General features: G+C 50.6%; 1 protein-coding gene across 3 annotated transcripts in view; it reads right to left on the bottom strand.

The window, feature by feature from the left end:
- Positions 1-1562: 1562 nt before the first annotated feature.
- BRPF3 (bromodomain and PHD finger containing 3) overlaps positions 1563-15453 on the bottom strand; it is a 32146-nt gene continuing 18255 nt past the window's right edge. For 2 of the 3 annotated variants that reach the window (XM_081030648.1, XM_081030649.1), the window contains exons 10-13: positions 12189-12286; positions 9248-9345; positions 5279-5433; positions 1563-3936 (exon numbers count right to left, since the gene is read on the bottom strand). In XM_081030648.1, the coding sequence (XP_080886774.1) occupies positions 3753-3936; positions 5279-5433; positions 9248-9345; positions 12189-12286 (535 nt within the window). In that variant the 3' untranslated portion in view covers positions 1563-3752. The remainder of the gene's footprint in view (positions 3937-5278; positions 5434-9247; positions 9346-12188; positions 12287-15453) is intronic. The other variant, XM_081030650.1, reaches the window with a different exon arrangement.

Consider the following 15453-nt stretch of genomic DNA (forward strand, 5'->3'; position numbering starts at 1 on the left):
TAACACAGGACCTTTGGCACTGGGTTCAGGTCATACCAAACCGAGAACGTTCTCACTTTAGGGACTTGAGTGAGAAGAATTTCAAAAGTCCCTAGGAGGTGATCAGGAGACGCCTGTGTGCCTTGGCCATACCACGAAACAGCACAGGAGCCAGGCGGGGCCAGAGAGATGGGAGAGGCAAGGGGCAGGGATGGGAAAGCTGCCCTAGAGCCCGCAACCCAGCAGTTCGTTTGTCCCTGGGAATGCTCCCTCTGATTCTGCTCTTTAAGATGTGCTTTTCCAGAAATTATGGAGCCACAGCCACTGAGAGAAAGGAAGAAAGGCACAGAACGGGCCAGCACAGCCCTGAAATGTGTGGAGCCCATTAGAAAAGCCTGGGACAGATCCTTTTCCCAGAATTCTGCCACCATTTCTTGCCTGGCTGACCTTGGACAGGTCTTTCAATCTTGGTCAGTTTCCTCATCTGCAACATGAAGACTCGATAGGCTCAAGGACCCCTCATGGGGACAGAGACGATGCGAATGAGGCCTGAGCATCCTGGAGTCGAATTCTGCAAGCTTGGTTGTCGCGTCCCGCGCGATTAGGGTTGTGGGAAGGGTTGTGGGGAGCGAGGAGGGCGGCGCAGGCTTAGGAGATGACAGTAACTATGAATAGAGTGCAAGCGGACCGAGACTCAGCCTGAAATCGGGCCTACGCATTGCTCTTATTAGTTCGGTGGGGAAGTAAAGGAGATAAAGCTTGTCAATCTCCAGATCTGTGAGTCCTATACATCATAATAGGAAACTGATTCAAGCCAATCACCCTTGATGCAGGCAGCTGGACAGTAAGTCTCAGGATGTATGTACTTCCCCAAGGGACAAAACCTACATGCATATGAATAGATGGAGAGCACACCATTGAATCTCTTCCCCTGCAGGTCGTGGGAAGGAATGCAGCCACAGAGGCAGAGGCTCTCCTTAGCCTGGAGAAGGTGGGGGGCTGTGCCCACCTCTTGAACCCGTGGGTTCTCCTGTTGGTCCCCACTCGGCTGCGATTGGCTTAGGTTGCCCCGCCCCCATGGGGAATCTTGCTCGTCATTGGCTGACCAGCCATCTTTCTGGTGCCAAACAGGGAGACATAAGGTGCAAATACAAAGGTGAAACAAAGTCCCTGAAAGGATCCATCTCACAGACTCTCCTTTCTTTAGGGGCAGGTACGAGGGGACAGTAAACAGGTTCCAGCCAGGATGTCCCCAGGGCCACTTCTGCCGCGAAATGAGGAGCAGATACGCCCAAAGGAACAGCCACAGGGAGGCTGAGGCATGGGAGGTGGCTGGCCCTTCCAGAGCTCCCAGAAGGCAGTGCTGTTTGGGAGGGAAGGGCACTAGGGCCCGTCGTCATATTCCTCCCAGAGATCCAAGAGACAGACAGACAGGCAAAGAGACAGAGCCCTATCCAGCTGGGAGCTGCAAGAGCTGTTGCAACGTCCCCATTCTTCAGGGCCCCTGGCCTTTCGAGGAGGGAGTGGGCTGTCCGAAGTTAGGAGAGAGGGGCCCCCACAGATGACACCAAACACAACAGAGCAACTGCTGCCCATTAGAACATTTATTTCTCAGAGAGAAAATAAGTTTCAGACAGTCATATTATAGTAGGTAAAATTAACTTCTGTATTCTTTACAAGCATAGAGTTTTCTCTGTTTATTACCTCTCTTATACCATCTGTTATAAACAATTCTAGAAAGCAAATAAAGTCACTTTCTACAATAAATAGAGCATCGTGTGCTTCACAGCAGATGCGACTGAGACACGCAGGCCCCATGCCACAGCAGGATCTGAGCCGTTTCCCGTTCTAAAAGAGCAGTTCTAAAAATGAGACTCAGAGAGAGACTGAAAGATTCAAAGAGACTGAGGGAAGGAAGGAGGAAGAGCGAGAGAGAGAGAGAGAGAGAGAGAGAGAGAGAGAGAGAGAGAGAGAGAGAGAGGAGAGAGAGAGAGAGAGAGAGAGAGAGAGAGAGAGAGAAAGAGTTGGGAGGAGAGACAGACCCAGAGAGAGAATAGAGAAAGCCCCGAGATCTTACAACACAGGTTGAGACAAGGTCACAGAGCCCACAGCTGACTGATTACCTGGGGAGAGGGGGGTGCATTGGCTCCTTTAAATAAACCACACTGTGTGCATTGAAAATACTCAGCCACACAATGGAGGACTCCAGTAATGGAAACTATAGGCCTGAATAATTTAGAACAGTATTTTACAATTATATACACCATGTCCTTCCCTAGCCATATGCTGTATTGTAATTTTAGTATTGTACAAAATCCAAAACCCCACCCTTTATGTTAGAGAGTTTTGTTGGTTCCCTTTAAAACTCTGGCTCTTGTCCCAAATTGTATAAGAAGTTGTGGTGGTTGGTTGGTTGTATTTTTAAAAACTCGTGTGTAAAAATGGCAGTGATCTCCCCAGTGACTTGTTTTGTCCAAAACTCCCCTATGAAAAATTTAAAACAATTAAAAAGAACATCAGGTTAAAAAACAACATGGTAATCAGTGGCCTGCGACCTGGCCCTGCAACTTTGGTGCTTAAGAGGTGAAAAGAAACATCCACCAGAGAACGGACATCGAAGCCTCTGAAAGTTGTGGTGGTTTGTCAGTCAACATTCCCCGTTTCACAGTTTTTTTTTTCCCTTCTGTTTTTGAGAAGGTAATGGTGGGGAGGGGGTTGAAGAAAAAGAAGGAAGGGGGCAGAGGGTTTGACATCAAAGTGCTGGGCTCCTGGAGTTGGGAAGTGGAAGCAGCAGAGGCTGGGCAGGGCAGAGCACCACGCCGCCCATGGTGGAGAGGGGGATGAGGAGGGAGGAGAGGAGGGATGAAGAGGCAGACCCGGCTCCATCCCAACCACCCTCAAATCCCAGTGGACAGACGGACACTCACACATGCAGCCTGGTCAGCTGACAGGAGCCGGCTCAGCCTCAGCCCGCCTCTGGGCAAGACAGGGCGAGGGCAGGAGGGATTCCGCCGCAATCCCAGGGGGCAAGCTCTCACAGCCTGGCCTCAGCTGGTGTCTGCACATGCACAGGTCGGGCTGGCGTAAGGTGGGGGGCAGGGTGTGTGTGCTGGTGGAGGGGTCACCCGAGCGGTAGGCTGGCCTCTGTTCCGCCCTGAGGGGCCAGGCGGAGGCACCCACCTAGCATAGCAGCTGGCCTCAAAGGGAATGAGACATAAAAACAAAAGGACCAGTTTGGTGATGGTTTCTGTCAGTTTGGCACAAGAGAAAGTTAAGGAAGGGAACATGGGAAGGGAACATGGGAAAAACACTGGGCAGAGGAAAATATGGGGCGGGGAGGAAGGGTGAGAATGGGTGATGGAGGGGGGGAGAGAAGGTGAGCTCGGTGAGATTCCCCGTGGGACCCGAGTATCCACAGCACCTCTGGGGTCGGTGGCAGAGCCTCGCTTGCCCTGAGGTGTAGTTAATTGGGGGTGGGGGGCAGGGAGCCGGGCACACCTTTGAGAAAGAGCCCAAAACTCCTCGCCCTGGCTGGGCCTCACAGCTGTTTCTACTTCTAACTGGTTCTTCAGTGGACGAGCCCCTGAGGGAGCTCAGGTGGGAGTTTTTGGCACACAGCAGGCCCGCCAGTGGAACCATGCAGTTGGTCAAAACTGGGCCTTGCCCTCGGAAAGGACACAGCCCAGCCCTGGCCTGCTAGGAAAGGGGGAAGCTGCCGGCCATATGTCTGGCTGGGGCCAGGAGAAGCTCTTCTGTGTCCCTCTGGCCCCCTCCTACAGGTAGCTGGAGGTGACAAAGGAGTGGGGCCCCCGGACGCGGCTTAGGTGGATCATGGCGCGGTCGTAGGCCACCTGCACCGACTTGCGAATGCTGGTCTTGCGACCTTCCAGCATCTTCAGCTTGTCCACGGTGTCCTCCACACCCAGGGGCAGGACTTTGTCCCTGGGAAGCCACTGCCTAGAATACAAGTGCCATAAGAGGCCTAGGCCGTGGTGGGTTGCTCCCACGAGGGGGCTGCTCAGGGCCCACTGTCCAGGACCAGGAGCCAACGGGGAGGGACAGGCAGAGGGCGGCAGGCGGACACCCCAGACAGGAGGCCACCACGGGCCCTTCCCGGGGCCCCAGGGTGCTGTCTGCTTGGGGGCTGTCAGGACCAGGAGCCAAGGGGGCCCACGTGCTGCCCTCGGGGCCTGGCTGAGCCATCGGAGGGCTGGGCCTTGTCTGCCTTGGAGAATCAGGGAGCTCCGGTGAGGAAGTGGGGCTGAGGCCAGGCATCAATGAACCGATCTTGGTGGGGACCGCACCTGGTTTTTTAAAAAACTGTTCCCAGGTGAATCTACATGTGGCTAAGAGCCCAGGCTTCAGGACTGGGTCTCGGTTTGTACCCCAGTTCTGACTAGGGGGTCTTGGCTTTCTGAGCCTCAGCTTCCTCATCTGCAAAATGGACTGGGAGGGGATTCATGAATATTTAAATGAGGATTAAATGAGATCGCATATGTAATTTACGTAAGGACACAGGCAACACTTAAGAAATGGTAGCTATTATTATTAATGATCATTTCCACTAGCTAGTCCTACGTCCTTATTCTGTTGGAACAGAGGTGAAAGAACTCTCCTGCTGGTGCTAAAACAAACCGCAAGGTGCTCATAAACAAGGAGCAAGCAGGTGCCTTGCCTTGGCCCTGGCAGGGCCCAGAACCCCGCCCCCAGGGCTGCCACTTTCCGGCAGCCACTGGCTGTGCTGGCGGCTGACAGGCTCTCGGTGAGTTCCCTCCAGGAATCACCCTCCACCAAGGGAGCTGCCGGGCCCAAGGCCACGCTCCTCCCAGGGCAGCCAGCATTCAGTGACTAGTTGATGGGGAGGGGAGGTACAAAGGCACAGCCCCCCTTTCCGAGACTGATAAGGAGCCCCCGAGCCCCCCCACAGGATCAGCTGAGGCCTCAGGAGCAAGTGCACTGCGGCTCAACCTTTTCTTCTGCCCAACGCTGCGCCCCTCATCCCATCGCTTTCCCCAGAAAGCCTTCTGAATCCAGTTTCCATCTCAGACACGTGTCCCAGGGACTCTGCTCTCGGTTACTAATACCACGCTTCATCAGTTGTCAGAAACACTACTTACTGTAACTTGGCACGTGCAGGGCAGCTGCTGGCAGGTAACCCTTCCCTCTCCTGGGTGGACGCAGGGTGACCGAGCCCACAGCCCCCGTGTGTGTCTCTCCAGCGTGTGGGCCTTTGCTCGGCCTCCCGCCAGGCCCCAGCCTGCACCCTGGCGCAACCGCCCCCGCAGCAGCACCCACTCACCAGGTGCGCTTGTTGTCAAAAAAGAGGACAAGGAAGAGCTTCTCGCCAGCCTCGGCCTGTTTCTGCTCTCCCAGCTTCAGCACATCCAGCGGCGGCACAGGGATGGGGACACCATTGTGCAGCAGGCCCTCCCGAGGCATCTTGGGGTCGATGATCTGAGGTGGGAAGGAGCAGGCACTCAGCTGGGGTGGGCGGGGCAAGCAGGGCAGCACTGACCCCCCCCCACAAAGCAATGCGGGGCTCGGCGAGGCCACACCCACGTGATGAGGGGCTGACCTCCTCCAGGACCGCGGTGCCCCACATGGAAATCCTGACTATTTCCCGCTTGCTGTCCCAATCCCTGGCCCTGCCCAACCACAGTGCTTTAGATGAGGGAGCCTGCGCCACGAAATGTCAGGGCCCAGAGCTGAAACGGAAGTCATCGGAAAACCAGCCCAGGGGAAGTCAGAACTTGGAGCGGCGTCTCTGACACCCGGGTCAGACAGGCAAACTCCTTCCTCCCAGTGTCCCTTAGGGGAGAGTGGACACCACTGCTTTCCTGTCCATTTCCCCAGGGCCCTTTGCGAAGCACTCCCAATGCTCAGGGGCCTTCCCAGACAGCACAGCTATGGAGAAGGTTCTGCATCAGCCCCTCCCCTCGGTTCTGTCAGACTGTCATTCTGCCTGCTGCGTGGACCGGATACACTAGTGACACCTCCACAGGAAGATCTGAGAGGAGCTAGAAGACGGAGCTTGGAGGGCTGCTGGAGAGGAGGGTGATGTGGCAGGAAACTGGAGGAACGAGTCCTTCAGCTTGTTTGCACCACAAGGGCCAAGGCTCAGCCAAATGCCTGGTGGCACCAACACAGTAATTCTCCAGTCAGCGAAGCTCCTAGCTATTCACACATCACCACCTTATTTCAGCCTCTTGCTGATACTCAGAAGCCTTCCCACAGGTATTAGCTGGCGGGAAACGCCAAGCACAGGAGGAGGAGAAGAGGTAGCTGGTTGAGGCCAGTTCCAGGACTAAAACCAGGCATTTGCACAAGGTTTGGGCCTCTGCTGCCCACAGTCCCCTACACAGCCCCTCTTCCAGAGCAGCCGGCTGAAAATCTGTACGTGCTAAGGCCAGTGAGACTTGGAAACACAGTGAGCAAGCGGCTTCCTCTAGAGATGGAGCAATCTTCATTCCTACACCCTGTCTCTGGGGGCCTCTTCTCACAATAATCTGCTCTATTATTTACCTTTGGGTGTCTGCCAGCCTCCCTCCAGCTTTCTCCAGACAAGCAGTTGGAAGCAGGTGCTCTGGTTACGAGTTTACGCTAAGGAAGAACCACGCCTAAGCTGCCCCCCTGTATGATTTGGTCAAAACTCTATCTCCCAGCCTGTTTGCCCTCCTGGGGGGACTGCAGCTAAGGGCCTGCTCAAAACCACCACACAAGCCCTCCCGAGCTTCCTCCATCACCAAACAAGACAGTGGGGCTCCTCCGATGTTTTCTCCGAACAAGCTTGCTGGTTCATGCCTTGCATGTGGGGCAGACAGTGAAAAATGTCCCCCAAGGGCAGCAGCAAGGTGGGTAAGTCTGCCACTTAAGGAGAATGCTCCTCCCTTCTTACAGAGGCAAATGTGTCCCAAAATAATAAATAATGGTCCATTCACTCAAATGTTATACAGATGTAAAACATGAAAATAAAGCTTGTGATAAACTTTTAACGTGTATAATAAATGTGTACATACACTATTACAGATACACTTTATAAACAATAAATAGAAGGAACAATATATGCTTATAGTCGACACGTTAGACTGGTGGGGATCTGTGTTGCTTTTCTCTATTTTTCCCAAACTACTATAATGCAGATACCTTACTTTTATGGAAAAACAAAAACCATTTTTTTTAAAGAATAAGAACCTCCCCCCTCAAATTTAAAAGCTGTGCATTCACTATGGATGCAAGTACAGTCAAGCCTTGAACAGAGCAGTGAGGGGCACTGACTGCAGTGGGAAATCCACGTATGACTTTTGACTCCCCAGAAACTTGACTACAGCTGCCCCGTGGTATCCATGGGCGATTGTTTCCTGGACCCCCATGGTTACCAAAATCCGTGGATGCTCGAGTCCCTTCTATAAGATGGCACAGACCAAGCATGGAGTCAGCCCTCCGTATCCGCGAATGTGAAAGCTGGGGGTGTGGAGGGCCAACTGTGTATTTATTGAAAAATATCCACGAATAAGTGGACCCATGCAGTGCAAACCGTGTTCTTCAAGGGCCAGCTGTACATATTTAAGCACAGGAAAATGACTGGAACAGCATAAACCAAAATAAAAACACAGGTTGTGTTCAGGTGATTGGGTTTTCTGGTGGTGGCTGAATTTCTTTTATCATGAAATAAAATGTACAATTAAGAAGATAATTAAAAAGAAAGAAAGACTAGTTTCAGACTGGCTGTTTTGCATTGTGAGATTTAAAACAACCAAAACTGAAACCTGCACAGCCTTCATCACCTCTTCAGTGACTAAGCCTGAGCCTTGTGAAGACAGCCCCGGGCCCAACTCCCTTGGCGATGGATGAGAGCAGGGTCCCCCACTTGCCACTGCTGAGGAAGAAGTGAGGCAGGCAATGTGGGCTCAAGGATGGCTCCAGCAGGCTCTATAACCTTTTGGAGCTATAGTTTCCTCACCTGTCCAAAAAGGATCAGAGTTCTTGCCCTCCTTACCGTAAGAGGCGGCTGTTAGACTGGCCAGAGCCACAGACATGCACGAGCTGGGAGCAGCCCAGAGCTCTGTGTGCGTCAGGAGGTTGGGGGCGGGTTCCCAAACTTGGCTACAGGGCCTCTGGGAAGCTTTTGAAAACATATTCATGGGCTGGTCTGCTCTCAGAGTCTGTATTGGTAGTTGGGAGCCTCAGTATCTGCATGGTTTAAAAACTTCCCCTGGATGGTTCTGACACGCCGCAAAGGTCAGAATCAGCGTGTTCCAGGGCCGGATGGAGAGCACCTCCCCGATACAGAAAGCGCTCTAAGAAGTAACAATCAAGGTGATAAGAATGGAATTTTCAGCTACTGCTGCCAGGAGTATCCACCAGGACTAACTTTCTAAAGGGCACCTGGGCAACGTGCAGCAGGGGTTTGCACGGACGCTGCCCCACGAAGGCGCGCCGAAGAACCCCCTATAGAGAAACACTTATCAGCCCAAAGGCAGAGCTATACTCATGTCTATTGCTGCCTGTTTATCATAGAGAAAAATTCCAAACAATTTAAATGACCAACTAGGGAATGATTAAAATAAGGTAAGTCCATGCATACAACTAAAGACAACGCAGTCATTAAAGTGACGTTGGTGAAGAATGTTTAATGGCACAAGACATGCATGTTTGCGGTGTGCTGGTAAGGGAAAGGGAGGCTAAACGGAGTGTGGTCTCATATATGTGCAAATTTATGCATCCAACAAAAAAAGAACCAAGAGGTCACTTCTGAGTAGACGTGACTGTGGATGATTTTGAACTTGGTGGTTCAGAACACAGGAATCACACATTTTAAGCCCTGGACTCAAATTGCAACCCTGCCACTTAATAGCTAGGTGACCATGGGTAACATATAGGGCCTCGGGTTTTTTCCCTACAAGATGAAAATAACCACACCTTCCTCAATATTTCAAGAACTTAGCATGACAGATGTTTGATAAAACATCTAAGCATGATAAGCAGCTTTTAAAACTCTCTACAATGAACACACATTACTTTTATGCACTAGCAAATCAATCCATCAACCCCTAAGAGCCCTCCCTAGTCTGTCTCCCTGAGCTGGGAGCCTTGCTGGTTTGACCAACCCAAGGCTGGGGCAAAACCTCCCTCCTTTCTGCAGCTGAAGGCGCCCTGACTCCCACCAACTCTGCTGGCTTGATCCAATCAGATAAGCCCCCGAGGCAAGGCGGGGGCCAGAACCGCCCAGGGGAGGGAGGGAGGGTGGCAGCGTCTGGGGCAGACTCACCAAGGCAGGGTAGGAGGGATAGCCTCGGCACTTGGCCCACACCAGCTCCAGGGGCTCCAGGTCTCCACGGTCTTCAAAGGGCATCAGGAGGCTTCTGCCTGGGGGTGGGGGAGGGGAGGAGACAGTGCCCAACGGGGACATGGAATGGTGCCCAGGAGGCCTGCATGTGGCCTCCTTTTGACTGAGCAATGAGTCCACAATACCCCTCCATATTTCCTCTTCCCTGCCCCTTCCTGAGAAGTTCTCACCCTAGATTAGAGCTTTTTCTATAAAGGGCCAAAGAGTAAATATTTTAGGTTCTGTGGGCCATGGTCTCTGTTGCAACTATTCAACTCCGCTTTGTAGCAAAGCAGCAGGAAAGCAGCCATAGACAATCTGTAAATGAATGAATGTGGCTGTGTCCCAATAAAACTTTAGTTTTGGACACTGCAATTTGAAATTTCTTATCATTTTCACGTTACAAAATATTCTTTTGAGTTTTCAATCATCTGAAAATGTAAAAACCATTCTTAGCACGTGGGTCCTACAAAGACAGGCAATAGGCTCTAGTCTGGCGACCTCTGGACCAGCACCCTAGGGTGGGGTTCCCTGGAAGAATGTCACTGCTTCATCACCCGGGCCCCGGGGAAGGACCATAACCCAGCTTGGGCGGGGCCACAGCCAGCTCTCTGGGCCTCCCCAAGTCGGGAGGCCTCACAGAAAGCGATACCTGACAGACATCCTGGTAAAACCACTTGCTAAATGACTTCTTTTCTGACAGGGCCACACCTGGCACCCAGGTCACCTGTTTGCACAACACTCAGCAGAGCCAAGCAGGCCTGCAGGTCCTTCATGTGCCTGCTTTTGTCAAACCTTACACTGGGTGTCCTGCGCGGGGCAGGCACCAGGTCTCTTCAGCTTCCTTTGTTCTGCACCCAGTGCACTAACTAGCACCCCTGGAGGGGTGCTTCACAAATGCTTCTGAACCCACAGAGGGGCCTCCCCTTCCCCCCGCACCTCTATAAACTGGGAATGGGGAGGTGACCACACTCAAACAAGGAAAAAGGCCCAAATCTCAGAGTAGAAATTATGTTTCTAAGGAAACATTACCACCCTCATTTATAGTTTTTAACACACGTATTGCTAATCATGAGGCATTGTTTTCTACCTACTGAATCAATAGCAGTAACAACAAAAAGATAAAATCCAATCCTGAAGAGGCAGGCTGCGGGAAAATTGGTGCAATCCTATGCCGCTGAGGCAACTGCAGACCAGCCCGATCCTTCCAGAATGTAATTTGGTGGTATGTCTCAAGAGCCGTAAAAAAATAAAATAAAATGTATGAACCATCTGCTCCAGTAAATTCCTTCCCTGGGAACTTGTCTAAGAAAAATAACTTTTAAAACCCATAAAAGGATTTTGAACAAAAACATGGGTTCACTACATGATGTAAAATGTTAAAGTTGAAAATAACCAAATGTCTAACAATAGAACAGTTAAGTAAATTATAATGCATTGATTGAAAGATACGTTATTGTAGTAATGAGATATATAAAGATTATGTCAATATGAAAAAGTATGAGATAACATTGAAAAAGGAATACAAAACAGCATGTGTTTTAGATCAGCATTTTGTTAGAAAACGTGCCTGAAATAATCAGAAAGCAACACAGAGAAATGAAGACAATTGTGTTAGGGTGATGGAATGGTGGGAGGTCAATTTCCTTCATCATCATTTTAATAAGTATGTGGTTTTTAAAATAAGAATAAAATGTCACCACCAGAGCACACAGTATGTGCCACCTCGTCCTGGTTTGCTTAGATGCTGTACAAACGCATCTAGACATGAGGCTTGCCTCCTGGGTGCTACAGTTAGACAGCAATGACACACGCACGCGTGCATTCATTCATACACATACCGGGAAAAAGCGGATGCTAAGGAAAGATCAAGCAGCTGAGAAAAGGAAGGAGGGAAAGAGAAGCCCTGAAGCCTGCGCGTTGATGAAAGCTTCAAAGACAGGGCCAGACAGTGCACGCCTGCCAAGGGAGGGCTGGAGAGAGCGCTCAGAGGACAGCCCACCCTGCACCTGCTCCACCTGGGCACCACCCAGTGCTCTCCTCTGGCCCTGTCCTGCCCTTTATTCCCTCGGTCTAAGGAGACAAGACCCAAATATTTCATGGTTTGGACCAGCTGGAGTAGAATGTGTCACGAGGGGAAGGCTGAAGGCACCGGATCACATGAAATGACAGGGTTATGTGTGAGAGTCGGTGATGACGCCGGTGCGGGCAGACTGACGGTATCTATCAAGATTACAAGCGCTCACTTCCTTCAATAAGGCCACTCCACATCTACAGATATTCTCCCCACGGATACAAAATCATCTATGTACAAGGCTGCTCACGGCAACTCTGACTGTAATAAACAGGTGAAAAAAACCTAAACTTTCAACTGCACATGATGGCACTCCTGTATAATGGGACGTTTGGCAGACGATAAAAAGCACAGGAAGCTCTATGCAATATATTATTAACTGAACACAAAAAGCATGGTTTAGAGGAACATGTGTACACTAGACTTCTCTAGTCACTCTGAAATACACACACAGGTTTTGGCTTGTATATGTATGGATTACATCTGAAAAGACACAAAAGAAACTTCTAACAGTGGTTGTTCTAGGGAAGGGATCCCTGGCTTTTCATTACGTATCCTTTTGTACCTTTCTGGTTTTTGTTAGCATGGGCATGTATTACCAATTCAAACTGAAGATGAATTAAAAGAAAAACAAAGACTCTGAATGACCTGGGTGGGAGGACCACCTCCCTGGCCCACGCCCCAGGGTTTGGAGGAGCTCACGGTCTGGCTGGCTGCAGCCCAGAGCCGGATCTTTGCAGGCGATCTTTGCAAAGCCTGCGCCCACCCCTACCTCCACCCCCACCCATCCACCTGTACACCACTCCTCACCTGTACCACTGTAGTCAGAGTCTCCATTCACACCTTCCAGGAAGGGCACTCGAGACAGGGCTGGCTTCCCACGGCTGCGTTTGGGGGGTATCAGACCACTGCATGGAGAGGGGGCAACATGAGCAATCTCAACAACTCACACGCCCACTACTGCTCTCCCACGGCTGACAGGAGTGGGGCTGCAAAAACCCTTCAAGGAGAATGGTTTCTCACCTTTCCCTAAAAACTCACACTAGCCATGCTACACTTCTGACCAGAAAGTTCCCACAAGGCTTTGAGAAACCACTGCATTTATGTGGAAGAGCTGAACCTGGAAAGAGATGCCTGCTCCGCTGCTTGGGGACCTTGGCCTTCATCCAGAGGAAAGTCACGCCAGGCACGTGTGAATCCTTTCCGAGTTTAAATGGTGGGGTTGTGGGAAGGGCCCATCTCACATATGCCCAGAATTCTTGGCCATGGGATTCACATTGCTTGTTTTTTAGAAACCAATGTGACTTTTCGAGGTACAAAAATCTGCCTGTTTCTCAAATTTTCCATCAGGACATGTCTTACTTCTTTTGTTAGAAAAGGCATTTCTCAATCAGAAAAAAAAAAAATCCACTTCTCACTTCCAATTTACGTGTGCGAAATTTTTCTTAGATAGAGATGGATTATTTTTTTTAACAGGGCTACTGCAAGAAGGTGAAAAAATATATTAAAGACTAGAAGGTAATAAGCAAAACTGAGAATAGTACCAATGTAATGAGATCACTGGAACCCACCCAGGCCTCAGAATTTTTAAATAGCTCCCCATACAATTCTAATGGACAACTATAGCTGGGAGCTCTGGGCAAGAATGATGTGGCTAGGCCCTTCTTTCCATCCAAACTTTAAAAAATATTACCACTATATAATTTAGTTTTAACCAAAAAGAAATGCTTAAAAAACAGGTAAATAATCTGCTTAAGAAACGCTTAAGAAACCTCTGGTGGGGGTAAGAGGAGGCCGAGGTTAGGACTGGTTGGAAAGTAGGATACTCCTGTTTTACTACGTCATAACTGATTTTATCACGGTCTTACACGGGACACCTGTACGGCCACAACACAGTGAATCGTAATCCTTCGGTAACTAGTAGTTACCGAACTAGTTAACTAGTAGTTGGGAGCCTTTTTCCTGTTCGTCAAAATTAGGACCTATTTGGGAAAACACAACACCCAGTTCACATTTAGGATTCAGTTCCCACTCAGCCCTTGAAAATCTGTCACTGGGCTTAGAGACTCTGAGACCTTATAAACAGGTAAAGTACTAGTGGTTTTATTAGGAAAGCCTCTCTACGTTCACAACGTGGATCTGGGAAGACATCTTTAAATACAGCAGAAGAGGGTTAAGAGGTTAAACTGTAGCCAGACTACCTGGGTTCAGCACCTGGCTCTTCTAGTCAGTGGTTCTGTGACCTTGAACCAGTTACTTAACCTCTGAGGCTCATGCTCCCAGGTGTTGCTGTGAGGATTTAATGGATTAATACACAGAAAGCACTCAGTACAGCACTCAACAAACAGCAGTTCTACAATAACTATTATATGAAGAACAGTAAGTTTTAGTGTCTCACTTCAAATGCTACAAACTACTAATGTTGTACCATCACGGGATGAGCTCTGTAAAGGATGAGCTCAATACAATGGGATACAACACCAAAACTAGGCCTGTCTGTTCCTGTTTCACCGAAAAAGCCCAGCGACTCAACCCCGGCCCGCATTTCAGCCCTCTCTCCATTACCCAGACCTGGGCACACAGCCTGACCTGTAATTGTTTACTGGTTTACCTGTCATCTCTCCTCTAGAAGACAAGCTCCTTGAGAACAGGCACCCTGTGAGCGCTGAGAACAGTGCCTGGCTCACGGCAGGAGCTCAATTAATAACTGAATGAGTGACCCAGAGACAGACAGAGCAGCCCTAACGAGCTCAGAAAATCACCAGGACAGATGCACCAAGGGGCCGGTAGGCAGGGGGGTGCGACTAGTGACCGGATTTTTCTCAAGGTTCTTTCTAATTCTAGGATTATTATAGGATTCTACTCGAATTGATAGTTTCCTTTATGTTCTTATCACCACAGTGCAGGGAAAAAAAAGAAAAAAACCCTTCAGTTGAAGCCCCTGCATCTCTGGTTTTAAACCTTGAAATTCCACTGACAACCACTCAGTTCAAGAGGAAACGTCTTCCAAGGACATTGTTTCCACCCGAGTGGGCCCCAGGGCATCAGTGCCCGATGGGCCTTCTGCCCAAAGGCACACACAGCCTCACATGGCAGGCTGACAAGAGCCCGGCCTGGCTCGCTTCTCATGGCTCAGAGCTGGGGAGAGCGCCCCTCACAGAGGGAAGAAGAGCCCAACACGCCTTCGACCTTTAGTCGAGGCCTAGGAGGGCGTTTGGGACCCCTCCGACCCCATCCCAAGTGAACTCACTGGCTTTCCAGGCACCAGGTCTTGGAAGGGAGTCGGGAACTCCCACCCAGGGCCAGGCTGGCCACATCTTACAAGATTCTGAAATCTCTGCTTCTTCCCTATGCCTGGTAACTGTTCTTTCCCATGTACTCCACCTGTATCTCTAGAGGCTGCAACATGGAGGGAGTCAGATAGAGCAATTTTGAGGCTTGGTGGAGAGGAACACCTCAAAGGAACCACCAAAAGCTGGGCCCTGCCATAGCGGGGGACCAGTCCAGGCTCAAGGGGCAGCTGGCACCTCCCATAGCCCGCCCAGGAGCCCGGCAGCCAGGGTAGAGTGAGCGCCTAACAGAACACACACCCAACCTGCCCTAAAGGTGCTTTAGACACTATCTTTTCGTGCTGCCCTGGGACCTTTCGTCCCCTCCTCAGAACCAGGACCCACTCAGCAGCCATGAGCAGGGAGCATGAGGTCAGCCTTCAGGACGGGTCCCTTTGCCTTTGTGGCACTGCGGTCTCCCATTTGCAGGAGTCCCACACTCCCTGCTGTCTTGCGGCACACACAGCGGCATTTAATCAACTCTTGCACTCGGAAGAAACTGTAAGGTTCTGGTCTCAGAAATCCTCCCTTTGGGTAAAAGGGAAAAGAAACCCATCCCTTCCCAGCTCACAGATTGTAGAAGACCTGGGGCCCTTGTCTAATAAAAGACAATCCAGATTTCCTATCAGCTCATTTCTTATTCCCACACCACACCGCTGGAGGGGCCCTTGCTATGATGCCCCAAAAGACAAAGGGCGAACCCGTCTGTGACCAGCTGGGTTATGTGCACGGGTCGGGGGGTAAGT

The sequence above is a fragment of the Rhinolophus hipposideros genome (assembly GCF_964194185.1).
Source record: "Rhinolophus hipposideros genome assembly, chromosome: 3".
In the NCBI taxonomy this organism is placed as follows: Eukaryota; Metazoa; Chordata; class Mammalia; order Chiroptera; family Rhinolophidae; genus Rhinolophus; species Rhinolophus hipposideros.